This window comes from Dipodomys merriami, unplaced genomic scaffold (genome assembly GCF_024711535.1).
Source record: "Dipodomys merriami isolate MVZ:Mamm:240054 unplaced genomic scaffold, mDipMer1.0.p SCAF_69, whole genome shotgun sequence".
Taxonomy (NCBI): domain Eukaryota; kingdom Metazoa; phylum Chordata; class Mammalia; order Rodentia; family Heteromyidae; genus Dipodomys; species Dipodomys merriami.
Genome location: NW_027206279.1, coordinates 6,222,871 through 6,242,049, shown reverse-complemented (window position 1 = coordinate 6,242,049; position 19,179 = coordinate 6,222,871). Strand labels below are relative to the sequence as shown.

The window sequence follows — 19,179 nt, the reverse complement described above, 5'->3', positions numbered from 1 at the left end:
AGCTTTGCTTACCAAAGTGAGGTGTGGGAGTCGGCTGTTGTTGCTGCAGTGATCATACAGATTTCTCTTTATGCCAAAATGTTCCTAAGGTGATATGGTGCTTTGCCTTGTTCCAAAAAACCCTCTCAGTGGAGCAATGTGTTCTCTATTTCCTCTTGCGCCTCTGAGGTCTCTTCTGAAGAGGTGATGAGGGGCAAGGCCAGCCTGTGAGGGAGAGAAAGCTTGGGATAAGTGGTATCTAAGACCCAGGACAGACAACCTGGAAGGACTCAGGGCAGGGAAAGCTCAGGAAGAGTGGATCCAGCTCCTAATGAAGGTTGGCTCTTATGCTTCTCTCTGTGGCCAGCACTAGAGGACTGAAGTAGAAAGGGAAGTCCTATCCTCAGCTCTAGAAATGACCACCCAGAGGACCCAGGCTAAGCCCAGGCTTTAGAAGTCCTGGATCTTTCTGTTCAGTGCTTTGAGGCCTCCAATGAGCCTGCAAAATGTCCTGCGGCAGGACCTGCACTAATACCCATACATCTCCTTGAACAGCTGCACGCTCTCAAGAAGAAGAGAGTCCTGTCCACTCCGCAGAGCCAGGCCACCCAGGAGAGGGCCTTGCTGAACAAGCGCCGGGGCAGCGCACCCATCCTGCGGCAGTGGCTCACAGGCCGAGGGCGACCAGTGCATGAAAGCCAGGCCTGGGTACTGGCTGCTGTTGCTTGCACAGGTACAAAGCAGGTGGTGCATGGGTTAGTCACTGCAGTACAGTGTCCATCCTGCATGTTGGGTTTGTCCCTTGGTCTCTCACGAAGGAGAAACACTTCCAAAAGCTGGTGCTGTCTCCATTTTTTAGACTTCCTCTACTTTCTTTTTTTTTTTGTTGGTCAAGGGGTTTGAACTCTGGGCCTGGGCGCTGTCCCTCAGCTCTTCAGCTCAAGGCTAGGGCTCTACCACTTGAGCCACAGTGCCACTTCTGGTTTTCTGGTGGTTATTTAGAGATGAGTCTCATGGAGTTTCCTGCCCCAGCTGGCTTTGAACCATGATCCTCAGATCTCACCCTCCTGAGTAGCTAGGATTACAGGCGTGAGCCACTGGTACCCAGCAACTTCCTCCAATTTCATCATACCCATAGGTGTTTTTTCCCACCAGCTTCTGCACCTTTGTCCTTGCAAGCTGGGCCTGTTTGCAAACTCTGCTCCTTTAGTCACTTTCCTCCAGAAACTTTACCCAACCATCTCCCACTCTGTGCTATGTAACTTGGATCTCATTGATCAGCCTTCATACATCTTGCTCTTGGGAATTAGAATCTTACTTCCTGGTACCTCTATTCCTCTTCCCATACACTCACACCAGATATTTAAGACAGAACTTGCCCACAAGGATGCTGAAAACCTTCGTCTTTCACAATGCAGCCTTGCCCTAGCCTAAGTCTCTCTGCAACCTCTGACACTCTATGCCTCTTCCACGCAGTGCTGCGATGCCTGGGAATCCCGGCCCGTGTTGTTACCACATTCACCTCAGCCCAGGGCACCAGCGGGGGCTTGCAGGTGGACGAGTACTACAATGAAGAGGGGCTCCAGAATGGAGAAAGCCAGAGAGGCCGAATTTGGTGAGAAGCCCAACAGAGATGAGGTTCCAGACCAGAAAAGGCATACATAAGCTCTGTTTAAACTCAATGGAAGCCCTAAACCCTAAGTGGTTCTTGGTTGAGAGCATGCCATTAGGACTCTTGGAGACTGCTTTGCTGATAGATGGTCAGGGGTGGTTAAGCATATCACTTCCTGGGAGTGTCACAGCCACTTATATACAGTATTATCCCATCCCCATGGTAATGACAAGTCTGCTAAACTACACTGCTAGAGCCTCCTCTATACCTTTTTCCCTCCATTTGAGTTTTTGCCTTTGCTATCTTCAGGGTTTTTCAGACTTCTGTAGAGTGCTGGATGACCAGGCTTGATTTGCCCCAGGGTTATGACGGATGGCAGATCCTCTACCCAAGAGGTAAACCCAGCTGGGGTGGGGAGATGTCGATGTAGAGCTGCAAGAGCTGAAGGGGTCCCTCAGAGAGGAAGCAGGAGCCACAAGTGGTCAAAGGAGGTCTTCATTCCCTAAAATAGAAGGAGGAGAAGACAGAAAGGGAGTAAAGATATCAGCTATTCCAGACACAAACTGTTGAGCAACAGAGGAGTTGTGTCTCAATGAAGGAATAAAGGTCTTAGATGGCTGGTGGATGTGCTGGGATAAGGATTTCCAGGGTGAGATTTCCAAGGCTTTGGTTATGGATGAAAAGGATCACAGGGGTTGGAGGTGTGGCTCAATTGGTAGAACACCAGCCAATGAGCAAAGCATCAGGTGCAGAGCCCAAGTCCCTGTCTCACAACAATAAAAAAAAAAGAAAGAAAAAAGGAAAAGAAAATCATAGGTTGATGCCCACTGAAGGAAACTTAAGCACGCATAAAACATTGGTACTTCTTGCAGAACAGAACTGTCAAGAGAGGCTGACACACAGCAAGTACCAAACAAAAGTGACTCGTTGTAGTCATATCAGGAGAAAAGCTATCTTAGGAGTTCCTGTCTATAAAGTATGTTTCTTTGAAGTCCTTCCTGTCTAGTTTCTGAGAGGGCCCAGTGATAGCACAGAACCAAAATTATTTTAGGTTTCACCTCTGTGATACCCTCTTAGAAATCCCACCCAGTTACCCACCTTCTGACCTTGATCCTTGGAAGGAGAAAACAGTGTATTTTCCTAGGATAGAGACCAACATGATGCAGCTCTAAGCAGAGCAGAGCTCTGAGAGTTGCTTCCTTGCTGACTGACCTTTCTCTCCCTCAGGCTGGGGGTCCTGTGATCTGGTCCCAGTCAGAGCAGTCAAGGAGGGAGCACTGGGACTGAGCCCTGCAGTGTCAGAACTTTTTGCCACGGTAAATGCTTCGTGTGTAGTCTGGAAGTGCTGTGAGGATGGAAAACTAGAGTTGACTAACTCCAACACCAAATATGTTGGCAACAATATCAGCACCAAGGTTGTGGGCAGTGACCGCTGTGAGGATATCACTCAGAACTACAAGTATCCTGAAGGTACTGGCTGGGAGAGGGGCCAGGTTTCTGAGCATCTGCAACAGCAAATGAGGTGAAGTGATGTAGACCAGAAAGCGTCCTGCAGAGAGCTCTTCATTGTAGAAAGCTGCACATCATAGAACATTTGCAGCACTGTTGGCCTCTCTTTCCATGAGATACCAGCACACTTACATGTACCAGTTGTGACAACCACAGAAAGTCTTCAGCCATCTTTTCATATCCTCTGGGGCCCTTCTCCCCCCACCCCCCCAGCTTTGAGAATTTCTGCTATGAAGCTGCTATGAATCAATACTAAGTCCAGCCCCAGCACACTTTGGATATTGTCTCTTCTCTCTTCCTCTCCTCCAACACTTCCCAATTCTTCCTCCACATTAGCCAATGGCGCTGCTCTTTGTCCAAACATCACACACTATCCTTGCCTGACTGTCTCCCAAGCTCTTTCCTACTGTCTAGTTAAGCCAGGACTTCCTCTCAGCTTGACTACAGGATTGCAAAGTTAGCTCGCTCACTTTGTTCCCTGTCTCCAGTCTCTTTCTCATGGTTCCTTCCCAACTTCCACTTTCCAAAATGAGCACTCCCAAAATATATCATTTTGCTACCACTGGCTCCCTACTGTAAAATAGTCCATGGTTTCCAAGGTCTTTGGATCAAGTCCAAATTCCTACAGAGGAAGCTTCAATCCCCAGCAAAACTGTCCTCAACAACAGTGTTTGTCTCACAGCTTGTTCTCTCCTTACTCAGGGGACAATTTTATATCATTTGGAAATCCTATCCCAAGATAGTATCTGCTCTATCTGTTAATTTAGCTCTGCCTACACAAGCTTTTTGTGGTTAAATGTGGCCTTAGGCATTTGCAAAGCTTGTGTCATTTTTGGCATCTGAGCCAAAATCCTGGGTTTTTAAGGATCTGTATCTAGTATATGAGGCCTTCTTTGTCTCTTCTATTCCTCAGGCTCTCTTGAAGAAAAAGAGGTGCTGGAGAGAGTCCAGAAAGAGAGAATGAAACATGGAAAAGATAACGACATCCGTCATTTAAGTCTTGAGCAGGCTGATCCTCTGTACCTATTCTTGGAAGCACCGAGCTCCCTCCCCCTTACAGGAGATGCCCAGCTCTCAGTCACCCTGATTAACCCCAGTGACCACGAGAAGATAGTGCAGCTGGTGATTGGAGCCCAAGCTGTGTACTACAGTGGAGTCCTCGCTGCTGATCTATGGAGGGAGAAGCAGTCCCTTGGGCTCAGGGCCAACCAGGGTAACTGTCTATGGCTCTACCAGACACCCTTCCACACACACCTACCTTTACCCTGGCACCACCAAAGGTCTTCTGGTGCTTATGCGCTCTCCTTCAGTTACTCAACATATAGTTACTGGACCTAATGCTAAGGGGAGAAAACCACCATTCCAACTGCAGTCAAATAAGCAAACAGACCCATCACAGTAGTGAGGAAACTTCTGAGCAAGAGTGGGAGGCAGAAGAGCATCTCATCCAGGCTACACCAAGCTGTTCCCAAATGAGTCACACTACACTGAGTCTTGAAGGCCAAATAGGAGTGAGGTAGTAAAGTACAGGTCTCCTGACTCTACCTGTCATGTGTTTCAGTTACAAGAATAACCACCAGCCTGTCCTTCTCCTACTTTGAGCAAAACCCACCTGAGAACACGTTCCTCAGAATCACTGCAGTGGCAACCCACTCTGAGTCAAGCCTCAGCTGCTTTGCTCAAGAAGATGTTGCCATTCGTAGACCGCACCTTGTCATCAAGGTAGGCACCAATCCTCTCCCAAACTGCTCATCCCTGGGATGGAACTGTTGCCATTATTCAAATGAGGAAAACAAGTAGAAAGAGCAACATGCCCAAGTTCAGAAAAGTAAGAAGTTCTAAAAACTCATGACTCTTGGTCCAGCCCTCTTTCCACCAGCCTACTCTGGCTAAAATGAATGAGATCTGATCCCTGCCCTGGAGGAACTTATAATTTGGTAAGAGAGACACAGCAGTTGGGCTTCTATATATGAATGCTTTAAAAGAGATCCAAAATCATGTGAAGTAGAGGGCTGATTTCAAATGGTGGGCTTGGGGACAATTTCATGAAAGAGCTGGTATTTATGTTGGGCCTTGAAAAATGGGTTTACTTTAAGTGCAAAGGTAAGGGAAGCCACTGAAGACAGAAAGGGATACTGGGGATGAGAAAGTTTCCAGCAGGGCGGAAGTGTAATTTAGTAACAGGAAAAACAGGTGAAGCTGGAAAGGTGGGTTGAGGACGAATAGAATTATTCCCAAGTTGAATTCCAAAGACAAAAAGCCCTCCAAGGTGTGGAAAAGAGGTACCACTGCAGGCTGTCTGTGAAGAGTGAGAGCCAATACAGGAAGGGAACAGACAGAAGGTCAAGAAGTCAGCTGTGTTGGTTTGAAGGAGATAAGGGAGTATACCACAGAAGCCTTGACTATGGCACCACCCCACATGTTGCCTCTTCCTACAGATGCCAGAGAGAGCAAAACAGTTTCAGCCTCTTACAGTCTCAGTCAGCATCCATAACTCCTTAGATTCCCCTGTGAAGGACTGCATGATCTCCATCTTTGGAAGGGGGCTAATTCACAAAGAAAGGAGGTACAGGTAAGAGACTACATGCTTCTCACTCACCAAAAGATCTTAACTGGTCATAAAGGTGGAGACCCAAAATACAGAATTTTTTTTTTTTTTTTGGTCGGCCGTGGGGCTTGAACTCTGGGCCTGGGCGCTGTCCCTCAGCTCTTCAGCTCAAGGCAAGTGCTCTACCACTTGAGCTACAGCGCCACTTCCGGTTTTCTGGTGGTTTATTGGAGATAGGAGTCTCACGGTCTCTCCTGCCCGGGCTGGCTTTGAACTGCGATCCTCAGATCTCAGCCTCCTGAGTAGCTAGGATTACAGGCGTGAGCCACCAGCGCCCGGCCCAAAATACAGAATTTTAAAACCACCACCTGTCTTCTTGGTTATATCAAATATCCCCAGAAGTTGAATTCAACTCTTAAAGCTATCAAGTGCCTCTCATCCTGGGACAACGAGTTTTGCAGGGAGATGAGACTGAAGGAGTTTACATATGTAAATGCTTCAACAGAGACCACAATCATGTGCCCTCATGCTTCCTGGTCATGATGAAGAGTCAGGTATTGCTAGTGAATAATGCAGGGAGATCAGGGCTAGGTACTGGAGACATCACAGGTAGGTACACTGCCTTTCAGCGCTGAGCTCCACTAATCAGCATACTGATATATACTTTCTTTAGTTTCTTTTTCTTACTCTCTATTTTCATTTCCACTCTTCATATTCTTTGGGGTGTGGGTCTTTTCGTTAGTATATGTAAAGTATGTACTGCTACTTCACAACAACTTTTAACTTCTGTATTTTTTTCACTCAGAACTGTTTTTAAGATTTATGCACATAGCAAGTCTATCTCTTCTGCTAAATTTCATTTAATGTATATCCCTACTTTTTTTTTTTTTAAATCAGTCGTGGGGCCTGAACTCTGGGCTTGGGTGCTATCCCTCAGTTTTTCAGCTCAAGGCTAGCACTCTGCCACTTGAGCCACAGTGCCACTTCCAGCTTTTTTTGCTTATGTGGTGCTGAGGAACTAAACCCAGGGCCTCATGCATGCAAGGCAAGCATTCTACCACTAAGCCACCTTCCCAGCCCCACCCCCACTTTCTACACTCTACTCCATGGTGATAGACATCGAGTGTCCCTAACAGTGTGACACCACACTATTCAAGTGAACAGTCCCAAGTCTTATATGCTTATTTGAAACATTGGTGAGGTTAGGGGCTATATATGCCCAGGAATCCAATTGCTGGGTCACAGGATCTTCTCTGCTCTGGTTTAACACCAGATAGATTTGCAGAATGGCTACAGCAATCAGCACAAGGTTTTGGGGGGGTTTTGTTTTTTTATCAGTCGTGGGGCTTGAACTCTGGGCTTGGGCGCTATCCCTGTGCTCTTCAGCTCAAGGCGAGTGCTCTACTACTTGAACCACAGTGTCACTTCCTGTTTCCTAGTTGTTTATTAGAGATGAGTCTCACAGACTTTCCTGCCTGGGCTGGCTTTGAACCACAATCCTCAGATCTCAGCCTCCTGTGTAGCTAGGATTACAGGCGTGAGCCACCGATACTAGGCTTAAGCACGATATTATAGTCCCACTTCTTTTGCTGCTCCTGGTAATCTCCAGCTATTTTCTTCGTGTCTCATACACTAATGTTCATTGTTCATATGCTTGTTAACCTTTTCTGTTTCTTCCTCTGAACAGTCTGTTCTTTCCTTTACCACCTTCTCTTGTTGACTAGCAGCAGTTCACATGTATTCTAGGTATTAGTCCTTGTTAGTGCTAAGTGTTCCAAATCTCTTCTTTATGTCCATTGCATCTTTTGCTACATAAGGTTTAAAGTTCAATATACCTATCTACTTTCCCTGAGATCCCTGGCAGCTAGCTATAGAGCCATTGCCTCAGCCTCATGAAACTGTCACTTTGAACAGTAAGATGAGAAGAGGCACTGCCAATATTTAACCCAGATTTTGTGTCTCCCGGGCCACTGTAGAGAAAGCTTCTCAAAGGAAATGTGTGCCATTTCCTCTGTCACTAAAGAAGGTATACAGTAAGAAGGTATACAGTAAGGAGGTTTGACAGGTCTTTAACCATCACCTGTTGACACACTGACATCCTCTCAAGGTGCCTGCTGTACCCACTGTGTTTAAGAGTGAGGGGTGAAGAACTATCAGCATTTTCTAAACATATCCCTAAAGAATGAGTCACAGTTGATAAAGGAGCAACAATGCAGTTTGAAAGTTCTTAGGGTGTTTTTCTTTTGAACTATGTAGTTGCTCAAGGTAGGAAGACACTGTCTTCTATTCCCTTATGACTGTTTTCACAGCACTGTATTTAGGTGTTTATTTCCTCATAGTCCATCTCTTCAAGCAAGAAAGGATCAGTGCTGGGATCAGAAGAGCAATACATCTGGGAGACAGTCAGCACCTGTCTGCTTTATTTCAGGTTAGGTTCCGTGTGGCCTGGAAACACCTTGCGCACCCAGGTCCAGTTCACACCGACACAACTGGGACTCCACTGGCTCACTGTGGAAATGGATTGTGACATGTTCCAGAACCTAACCAGCTACAAGAGCATTACCATAGAAGCCCCTGAACTTTCCGCTTAGACTTCCACCTCTATCACCACTCTCCCCAACAAACCCTTGAAGTATAATTAAACCCAAAACATGCTGGGGAGGGAAATCAGCTTCTCAGATAATGAGTCCCCAGCCCAACTGAGCAGAACTGTCAACAAGACCAAAGCTAGATTCCCAGAAACCAGCAGATAAGACATTTTCCTGTCACCCACAGCTTACGGCAGCCAGAAAGACAAGTTGTCTTCAAATAGAAATGACTGGGGATCAAGGGTCAAAAAGAAGTCTTTGAAAAGGTACTCAGATTTTCAAAGTTCATTTTCAGAGTATATTGAGATTTGGAAGCTCAGGTATTGTCACAATCATTTTGTAACACAAGAAAACAATACAAGCATATGTAACAAATCTGTTCAATAAAGTGGACAAATCTATCAAATTAGCACAATACCAATTTATTTCAGAGGCATGAAATAAGGTGGGCTAATAATCAGAAAGACTGTAGCTAAGAATATCATGTAAGTACTGAAAGTAGGTTTTGTGCAAGGTCCTAAATTCAAACCCTAGTACCACACCAAAAGAAAGGAAGAAAGATTCTGGTTTCAACAGACTGCATTTCTCAAAGAAACCCTGAAAGGAGCCTCATCTTTGGCATTTTAACATCAACACCTTCAGCAGTGAAACAATACATGTTACTGCAAATTAGGAATAAGGCAGCTTCCCTAGGAATCTCTGAAAGCAAATTCAGGAACAAAGTTACGCAATTATCTTTTGTATTTCGCACAAAAATACATCACACTCATATGGCTTATAAATAACTGCCAATCTGGATAGCCAATAATCTCTGATAATAGTTTTTTATTAAATAATGGACAGCAACTGCCTTTCTATCCAGCAATTATTCTAGCTCTACTTAAAAGCAAATATTGGGACCTGGGTGAGAATGTAAAAGAGGGAAAGAAAAGAGTAAGAATGAGCCTGAAACTCATAATTCAGCTGCACTCTGAGTGAGTTCCTTAACTCTGTTCATGCAGTGATCAATGGCATTAATGAGTAAAAGGATCCAACTATCTTCTGGCTGTGAGGTCACATGACTTGCTCTGCAAAGGAAGCAGGGGAAAGAGAAGTTCAATTTAGTAGCATCAAGAGAACACCTACCCCAAGGAAAGCATAAAGAAGAATCTATAGAGAGAAATGGCAAGATTCCACATAGGAACTCAGCTGCTCCACAGCTGAAACTGAAAGTAAACTCCACCCTTCCCCACTCCGTAAAATGGGAGCTTAGTGAGAATGGCAGGATAGACAGTTTTTGTTTTTTCTCAAAGGCCCCTGGGGCTTTTGTAAGTCTTTACACTTACTTTGTAATTTCAAGTGCCTTCTTTAAAACAGATACAAGTTTTGCAGACTAAAAAAGAGAGAGAGAAGTTAATCCTGAGGTTTTCATCAAAAGAAAAAGAGAGTGCAAATATCTTAAAGGACCTATGTTTATATATATCAAACATACATGCAAAACTTATTATAACTGTTTCTACAAAATAATGTATATGTTTAAAAAAATTAGCTGGGCCACCAGTGGCTCACACCTACAATCACACCTAGCTACTCAAGAGGCTGAGATCTGAAGATCATGTTCAAAGCCAGCCCGGGCAGGAAACTCCATGAGACTATCTCCAATAAACCACCAGAAACCCAGAAGTGGCGCTTTGGCTCAAGTGGTAAAGCACTAGCTTGAGCTGAAGAACTGAGGGACAGTGCCCAGGCCCAGAGATCAAGCCCCATGAAGAACAAAAATTAAAAATTAAGTATTTTTAGGCTGAAAAACAGACAGAAAAAGAAATGTAACCTAAATTTTTCTCTACTGCTGATTTCTCATAATATCAAGCAGAAAGTACTAATGTACATTTGTCATTAAAATAATAACCCCCCAAAAAGAGCCATAGTAAGAATTTTAAGAACATCAATAACAAGTTATGATGGGGAGCCAGGGTTGTAGTTCAGTGACAGAACACAAATGTAGAATGCGTGGAATTCAGTAGAATGCGTGGAATTCAGGGTTTAATTTCCTCAAAAAAAGCAAAACAACACAAAGTTTTTTTTTTTCTTTTTGCCAGTCCTGGAACTTGAACTCAGGGCCTGGGCACTGTACCTGAGCTTCTTTTGCCCAAGGCTAGCACTCTACCATTTGAGCCACACTGCCACTTCCAGCTTTTTCTGTTTATGTGGTACTGAGGAATTGAACCCAGGGCTTCATGCATGCTAGGCAAGCACTCTACCACTAAACCATATTACTAGTCCCCATAAAGATTCTATAATTCATAATACATATGTAAGCATAGTAGATATTGTAGATATTGTGTTTGGGATAACTAAGAAGAACATACTGCTCTTAAAGAAGTCAAATTAGTTTGTTGTTGTTGTTTTTTTTGAGTAGGAAAGATACTTTATTGGGGTAGACATGGAGCACGCACTAGTCCATGAAGAAGTCAAGTTTTTAAGAGTTACTATGCAGACAAAAAAAAAAAAAGTAATGGGAAAGGAAAGAGAAAAAAGAAAGGACTGGAGATGTGGCCCAAGAGGTAGAATACCTGCCTAGGGAGCACAAAAAACAGCTCCCCAAAGAATCCTATTCTGTTCAAGGTGTCTGAACATAATGAATATATATTTGGCAAATATAACTTCCAGAAATTAATTCAAACTGATATATAAGATCAGAACTATTACATCTGACTATAAAATATAAGTTCACTGGGCAGTTTTACTTTTTTTCAATCCCACTGGGGATAAGAACTGGAGATTTTAAAAGAAAACAACTCTAGTAAAAGGCATAGTATTTGAAAGAATACAATAAAGTCAGCTCTTTATAAAGAACTCAATTAATCAGTTAAATTACCCAAAGTATTCATATTAGAACAGAGTGTGTTGATGGAACATTTACACTTGCCTAGATCAGAAACTAGAAATTTGCGATTTCAAATTCAGGTATTACTAATTAACAACAAATATGAAAACAAAAAAACCCAAGCCGTAATTCAGGTTTTCTTTTCAAAACAGCATTTTCTAAGACCTTTGCGGTATTCCAAATATTACCCAGGTGGTTATAGAAAACAGAACACAGCTCATGGCAATTATAATTCAACTAAGCCACTATTTGTCCAACACAAACACATGAAAAATTGTAACATTACTGTTATATTTGCCTCCAAGTATGATAATATGCACAGTAATGACTAATAAATTCTACTAATTAGGTCTGTAGCTACTCCCCTAAAAGCTGGTACTTACATTGAGTCGCACAGTGAGTTGGCACACAGGTGGATATATACTCAGGGCCAAATCATCCACACTAAAAGCAGAAGGCAAAAAATACCCATTAACACAAGGCAACAAGCTCAATGTGGTTGTTTCCACTTGGATACGACTAAGGAAAAAGTGACTATTCCAGAAATGACAAAATAATCAGAAGTTCAAATGGCTGGAGGTTCTATAAGACAATCTAATCTGTTTTGTTTAAAAATGTTAATGTCAAGACAGGCTCCTGCCTGTAATCCTAGCTACTCAGGAGGCTCTTATTTCCAATTAACCACCAGAAAACTGGAAGTGGCACTGTGGCTTAAAGTGTAGAGCACCAGCCTTAAATGAAAGAGCTCAGGGACAGTGCCCAGGCCCTGAGTTCAAGCCCCACAAAGACCAAAAAAAAAAAGACTAAACAGATGACAGCCAAATGCAATAGGGGGCCTAGATTTATAGAACATATTTTATAAACAAATATAGAAATCAAAATATACAGCTATTACAGTATACAATATAAATATTACAACATAATTATTATATTCAATGTTAACTTGGATGTGACAGTAGCAATGTCTTTGTTTTTAAGAAATATCATTGATGTCCATAACTAACTCTCAAAATAGTTTTAGTAAAAAATGTTCTGTCTATTTATAGAGAAATGAGCCAGAAATAGAGGTGTAGCTCAAGTGGTACAGTGCCAGCTGTGAGAGAAAAAAATTGAGTGAGAGTACAAGTCTATGAATTCAAGGCCTGACACATACACAAAAAAGAACTAAGCCAGTATAGAAAAAAAAAAAGAAAAGAAAAGAAAAGAAAATAGGGGCTGGGAAGGTGGCTCAGTGAGAGTGCTTGCCTCGCATGCATGAGGCCCTGGGTTCAATTGCTTAGCGCCACATAAGCAGAAAAAGCTGTAGGTGGCGCTGTGGCTCTAGTGGTAGAAGACTAGCCCAGGCCCAGAGTTCAGGCCTCATGACGGACCAAAAAAAAAAAAAAAGAAAAGGAAATAGATGAATACAAATGAAGGCTGTAAAAATTATCACTGAAGTACTTTTCCTATACAGTTTAACATATTTTTTTTAATTTGTATTTATTTTTGCCAGTCCTGAGATGAACTCAGGGCCTAGGCACGGTCCCTGAGCTTCTTTTGCTCAAGGCTAGCACCACCACTTGAGCCACAGCATCACTTCCAGTTTTTTTCTGCTTATATGTACTAAGGAATCAAACCCAGGGCTTCATGCATGCTAGTCAATCACTCTACCACTAAGCCACATTCTTTTTTTTTTTTTTTTTTGAGTCCAGTCGTGGGGCCTGAACTCTGGGCCTGGGCCTCAGCTCTTCAGCTCAAGGCTAGCGCTCTACCACTTGAGCCACAGCACCACTTCCGGCTTTTTTCTTTTTGCTTATGTGGTGCTAAGGAATCAAACCCAGGGCCTCAGGCATGCAAGGCAAGCTCTCTACCACTGAGCCACCTTCCCAGCCCCAACTAAGCCACATTCTTAGCCCTCAAAATATTTTTAAAACTAGGGTGAAACCTTGGGGTGACAGCACAAGCTGGTATTAGAACATTCTCACTCTCAAGTAAGAAATGTACTTACCTGGGGCTGATCTCATCACAAATATCCACAATGTCATCTAGCTGGGCCACCTGTTCCTTCTTTCCATTCTCTGCCACTAAGAGCCGAATTTTCTTCAGGCAGGCTTTGGATGCTTTCACCAGTGCAAGGCATGGCACTATGAGCTCTTGGTCCTCCTCTGACCAATATGAGTCCCGATTGCTTGGAAACCCCAATGCATCATCCTCATTACTGTGGTTGTCAGAGTTGTCTTCCTCAGAATCATTCAAGAGGCCACGGTAAGGATCACATTCCTCGACAGCCTAAGACATGCCATCATATAGACCAATGAAATAAAAAGTCCTATTATGTTTTTAGGACCACAATTGAGTTGTCCTCCTCAATATCCACATCAGTAATGGCTAGAGTTCAATCACATTATCAATCTCCTTGTCCAGCAATGGAGCACTACCCTACACAGCAGCATAGCATAAGAGATAGAAAACACAGAACATGGGACAGGAGAATGGACTTATTTCTTGTGCTCAGGAAACTCCCTCTTTATGACCAATTCTCATCTCCTCATCAAGGATTGCCTTCCAATAACTAGCAGAGACAGAGCTTCCCTTACCTGCTCCGTTTATTTATTTATTTATTTTATTTTTTGGTCGGTCATGGGGCTTGAACTCTGGGCCTGAGCACTGTCCCTCAGCTCTTCAGCTCAAGGCTAGTGCTCTACCACTTGAGCCACAGTGCCACTTCCAGTTTTCTGCTGGTTTATTGGAGATAAAGAGTTTCACAGACTTTCTTGCCTGGGCTGGCTTTGAACCGTGATCCTCAGATCTCAGCTTCCTGAGTATCTAGGATTACAGGCGTGAGCCACCAGCGCCCAGCTTACCTGTTCCATTTCTTCATGTGCATCCTTCACAAAATCTACACTCTTGGTCAGCATTAGAAGGGCTGCAGCTTTGTTATCTGTAAGTGAAAAATAAAAACATTAGAATTAGAGGAAAAAAAAAAACAATAATTCTTGTAAGACTGCAAATGGCAATCAACAATGTTTGCTTGCTTGCTAGCTTGCTTGCTTGCTTCCTTCTTTCCTTCCTTCCTCTATGTGTGTCCATCTTGGGGCTTAATCTCAGGGTCTGGGTGCTATCCCTGAACTCTTTTTAGCCCAAGGCTAGTGCTCTACTACTTGAGCCACAGCTCCACTTCTGGCTTTTTGGCAATTAATTGGTGATAAAAGTCTCATGGGTTTTACTGTCTGGGCTGGCTTCAATCCTCAGATCTCAGCCTCCTGAGTAGCTAGGATTATAGGCATGAACCACTGGTGCCTGGCCCAATGTTGTTTCTTTTGAAGAAAATATCCAGGTCAATAGAGTATAGTAGTTTAAAATAAAATATCCCCTGCTACTTAGAAAGAGTGTTAAGAAGATTTCCTATCGTTTCTGTCCTTTGGCCCTTCCCCTCCTTCCTCTACCCCACTTCTTTACCCACTGCCAAAAAAAAAGATAAGGTGCGGCAAAGTATCAGTACTTACATATTAATATTAATGTTAAATTACATATATATTTTCCACTAATTTCTATAGAAATTAAAATGTAAACATGTCACAAAACTAGGAGCTAGACACAAGAGGTTGCTCTGCATTTGTGAGCAGTCAGTGGTGCCCCTAACACTCTTACCCACCTCTTGGTATTCGAGGCACTTGCTCACATGCAACCCAGACACTGTTGCAGGAAATAAGGTCATTGTTCTCAGGGCTGAAGAATGGAATCAATAAGGAAATATCAGTAAACGAGATTCTTCTATAAAACACTCTTTCCTGCTAGTCGTTATTCTCAGCTATAACTTCTTGTGTGTGTGTGTGTTGCTTAGCATTTTTTGCTCAAGGTTAAAGCTCTATCACTTGAGCCACAGTTCTACTTTTAGTTTTTTTGAGGATTAATTGCAAATTAGAGTTTTACAGACTTCCTGCCTAGTCTGGCTTTGAACTGTGATACACAGATTTCAGTTTCCTGAGTAGCTAGGATTACAAGTGTGAACCAATGATGCCACTCAGCTAGCAATAACTTTGCTGTCAGGAGGACTTTCCTCCCCAAGTCAAAGAAATCCATTAACTGCTAACCCACACTGTGGTATCACTACCTCTGAGCTGGGGTGGTAAGAAGCACTTCCACAAGCTGAGCCATGCCATCCATGATGTCCAGAACAGAGCTGCGGACCAGTTTTCTCAGGGTGATCCCTGTGGCCAAGCACAAAGGGTAGCAGCTTAAGCCCCTTCTAAAATATCACCATTCGAAGTAGTACAGAACATGCTTTAGATAAAGAGCCAGCACAAAAGCCTTCTTATATTCCCATGTCATTTTTCTGTCCTTCCCACCAGTCCTTAGTGCTGTTCTTCAAGAGATTTAGAATAAAATCTTTCTATGACAACATGCATTCGTTCATTAGAGACACTGAGCCTGGATAAATGTGGAAAATACATTGGGAATCTAAACCATGTGTGAGCAACCTTGAAGATTCATTTATAATTTGGCATGATTATAATTAGGGCATAAACTTACAGGCAGGGCTGGTGGAAACAACCATGAAGGAACATGGAAATAGGGTGTGATATGATGAGTAGAGGAGAACAGATGTGACTTAGGTATGGAGCTGAGATTCAGCTAGTTCCTGCAACAGTTAGAATGGGTTGGAGAGGAAAGAACCAGTGAAAGTCTTATGTATCAGGCAAGCCCTGGCCGGGGAAATGGAAAGTTATAGCATTTATACCTTACTAAAGGAGCATACAGAGATTACTTACCTTATAAAATTGTCACTGGCTACATTCTACAGAAGAAGCTAAATACTTACATTGGAGCAAGATAAAAGTATATATATATATATAAAATCCATTATTTTAACAAAGATTTGTCCTATACATCCAATGTTAATATACACATAGTGACTTACCCTGATCCTTAGGAAGAGAATAGTACACTGCACCAATTGCCTTAATGGCAGCATGGACCTGCTCACAGATTCTCTGGGTTTCCTACAAAGTGACAGATCAGTTCCAGAGTGAAAAAGGGAATAAAAAAAAAAGAGAGAATAAATTAGATTAATACAGTCAACCCACCTACTGAGGAAGAGAGCAGACATCTATACGATAGCAACAGTATCATAATAGGGCTTTGGAAGTCCTACTGAGAGTCATCCCATACCAGAGAGAAGTTAGCTGGACCCCAGATACTGGCTAACAACTTAATAAAGCATTAAGCAACAGCAGGAAAACTTATTTCTGCTATGCTATATTTAAAGATATCCATTATGTCATGAGATGGTCACCATATCTTAGGTCAAGAGTTAGGTAAAGGGACTGGGAAGGTGGCTCAGTGGTAGAGCGCTTGCCTTGCATGCATGAGGCCTGAGTTCGATTCCTAGTACCACATAAGCAAAAAGAAAACAGCCGGAAGTGGCGCTGTAGCTCAAGTGGTTGAGCGCTAGCCTTGAGCTGAAGAGCTGAGGGACAGTGCCCAGGCCCAGAGTTCAGGCCCCATGACTGGACCGAAAAAAAAAAAAAAAGAGTTAGGTAAACTATGGCCCAAAGGTCAAATCAGATCTACTGTCAGTTTTTGTAAACAAAATGCTATTAGACACAGACAAGCTCATTGTTTTATATACTGTCTACTGTTATGTTTGTACTACAAAGGCAGAGGTGAGTAGCTAAAAAGACCAAAATATTTACTATTTGGCCTTTTACAGAAAAAAAAAGAAAAGTAGCTGGGCGCCAGTGGCTCACGCCTGTAATCCTAGCTACTCAGGATGCTGAGATCCGAGGATCTGAGGATCTCAGTTCAAAGCCAGCCTGGACAGGAGAGGTTGTGAGAATCTAATCTCCAATAAACCACCAGAAAACCAGAAGTGGCACTGTGGCTTAAGTGATATATCCCTCGCCTTGAGCTGAAGAGCTGAGGGATAGCACCCAGGCCCAGAGTTCAAGCCCCATGACCACCAACAACAAAAACACAAACAACAACAAAAACCTCACAAAAAGTAGCAACCCTTATATGGGACCATTAACCAAGTAGGGAGGCTTAAGTGTGTGTGTGTGTGCGCATCTCACAATAGAATTACAATATGTAACTAAAGATAATTAACATGGACAGAATGATGCTAAATATTGACTGTTTACCTTGTCATTGATTTTCTAGTTTTTCTTTCCTCGTGCCATTGCTAAGTTCTAAACCAGTACTTAGTAAAATATGGTCTAAATTGGTACCAGCTGACAAATTGCTACCAGTATGAGATGAGGTAAGTGCAGTGATTCAGAATATATAGATCTTTTATGGGAATCTGGCATTACAGCAACACTAAAGCACAGATAAGCCATTCATTATAAACAACTCAGCAACCCTCTCCCCCCCCCTCCCCCCAGGTTGTTGTACTAGGGAATGAACTCTGGGCCCCAGCTGACTAGGCAGTCGTTTGAGCCACATCCCCAGCCATTTTGGCAACTTTTTTTCTTTCTTTTTTTTTTTTTTGGGGTCCGGTTGTGGGGCCTGAACTCTGGGCCTGGGCACTGTCCCTCAGCTCTTCATCTCAAGGCTAGCGCTCTACCACTTGAGCCCTAGTGCCACTTCCGGCTTTTTTCTTTTTGCTTATGTGGTGCTGAGGAATCGAACCCACTGAGCCACCTTCCCAGCCCCCATTTTGGCAACTTTTTAAGTGCTGCTATATTGTTTATTTTTCAAGCTATATTGTTTATTCTTTTTTTTTTTTTTTTTTTTGTCGGTCGTGGGGCTTGAACTCTGGGCCTGGGAGCTGTCCCTCAGCTCTTCAGCTCAAGGCGAGCGCTCTACCACTTGAGCTACAGCGCCACTTCCGGTTTTCTGGTGGTTTACTGGAGATAGGAGTCTCACGGTCTCTCCTGCCTGGGCTGGCTTTGAACCGCGATCCTCAGATCTCAGCCTCCTGAGTAGCTAGGATTACAGGCGTGAGCCACCAGCGCCCGGCATATTGTTTATTCTTAAAAGGACAGTCCAGGAGTCTAACTCTGCTCCTGCATGAGGAACAGGAAATGTTTGTCCTTTTCTAATTTTTAACCCTGCAATACTAAAATAAATCCTTCACAAAACTTTCAAATAAATTAAAAGGGTGGTCCAAGAGCTGCATTTACAATACGATCTAATATTGTTGTAAAGAGAACCAGGGGCAGATCCATAAACGAACAAGAATGTGAAGATGTGTAAAATACATAAGGAAATGAAAAGGGACTTGAGTGGGGTGATAGACACATTTTAGCACCCTTAGATGTCTTGAATTTTCTATCGTCTAGATATTACGGATTAAATAAAAATAGATTGGATGTATTAGCCCTACCTCCTCTACGCCAGGCGGCACTAAGACATTTAGTATTCACGTCGTGTGACAGATAAGGAAAGTAACTCTCCCGGCTAGAGAGTAAATGGTGCAGGGAGGAGCAGATTCCTAAGGGGGGAGGAGGGAGCCCGAGGATCCCACCTGTGGAGAAGGCGAAGGCGATGGCGCAGGAAGTCGAGAGAAGACCGCGGTGAGGGTGGTGGCTTCCCCGGACACTTTCACGGCCGCCTCATCTGGAGGGTTGGCAGAGGTTAAGTGCTAAGCGGCTGCGGCTGCGCTGCACAGGCTTCGAAGGCGAAGTGCCAATCAACTCCCCACCTCGGCGCGTTAGGGAGCCGGGCGCGGCGAGGTGTTCCCGGGAGGCGGGGAGAGGGTGTGAGGGAAGCGGGGCGGGGGGGGGGTCCCCGGGGTCCCCCCGACAGGAGGCACTCACTGAGTCTCCTCCAGAACGCGTCCCGCTGGAACTCCTCGGCGGTCTCCTGGGCTTCGCCGACTTGCCGGGTCCGGGTGGAAGGTGGGGGCGCAGCGGCCCGAGGGAAAGGCTGAGGTGAGCGGAGCCCCTTCCTCCGCCCGCCCCGAAAGCCGCCCCGGCCCGTCCCCCTCCGTCAGCTCACCCCGCACTCTCGGTAGCAGCAGCCGCAGCTCCGCCGCCAGGTGCTGCAGCTGCTCCCGGGTGGGGACCGCGGCGACCCCGGCCATGTCAGTCAGTCAGTCGCTCGCTCGCTCGCTCGGCCGCCGAGGCCAGAAGCTTCGCCGTGGCGGCTCCAC

At 44.1% G+C, this 19,179-nt stretch overlaps 2 protein-coding genes and 1 long non-coding RNA gene across 3 annotated transcripts in view; 1 reads left to right on the top strand and 2 right to left on the bottom strand.

Moving 5' to 3' along the window:
- Positions 1 to 1,938, bottom strand: part of LOC138816271 (uncharacterized) — a 19,974-nt gene extending 18,036 nt beyond the window's left edge. The window contains exons 1-2 of the long non-coding RNA XR_011368599.1: positions 1,860 to 1,938; positions 13 to 204 (exon numbers count right to left, since the gene is read on the bottom strand). This is a non-coding gene — a long non-coding RNA (uncharacterized lncRNA). The remainder of the gene's footprint in view (positions 1 to 12; positions 205 to 1,859) is intronic.
- The window catches only part of Epb42 (erythrocyte membrane protein band 4.2), a 16,286-nt gene extending 7,644 nt beyond the window's left edge, over positions 1 to 8,642 (top strand). Inside the window, exons 6-13 of the mRNA XM_070005926.1 lie at positions 535 to 712; positions 1,456 to 1,594; positions 1,901 to 1,986; positions 2,819 to 3,061; positions 4,014 to 4,313; positions 4,662 to 4,822; positions 5,539 to 5,672; positions 8,077 to 8,642. Of these exons, the coding sequence (XP_069862027.1) occupies positions 535 to 712; positions 1,456 to 1,594; positions 1,901 to 1,986; positions 2,819 to 3,061; positions 4,014 to 4,313; positions 4,662 to 4,822; positions 5,539 to 5,672; positions 8,077 to 8,239 (1,404 nt within the window). The 3' untranslated portion in view covers positions 8,240 to 8,642. The remainder of the gene's footprint in view (positions 1 to 534; positions 713 to 1,455; positions 1,595 to 1,900; positions 1,987 to 2,818; positions 3,062 to 4,013; positions 4,314 to 4,661; positions 4,823 to 5,538; positions 5,673 to 8,076) is intronic.
- Ccndbp1 (cyclin D1 binding protein 1) lies at positions 8,638 to 19,179 on the bottom strand. Its single transcript, XM_070005931.1, has 11 exons — positions 19,026 to 19,179; positions 18,845 to 18,904; positions 18,553 to 18,644; positions 16,003 to 16,084; positions 15,196 to 15,292; positions 14,737 to 14,810; positions 13,946 to 14,022; positions 13,090 to 13,370; positions 11,486 to 11,546; positions 9,562 to 9,608; positions 8,638 to 9,303 (listed from the first exon to the last, which is right to left on the bottom strand). Exons 1-11 carry the CDS (start codon positions 19,108 to 19,110, stop codon positions 9,189 to 9,191), a joined length of 1,071 nt encoding a protein of 356 aa, XP_069862032.1. The 5' UTR covers positions 19,111 to 19,179; the 3' UTR covers positions 8,638 to 9,188.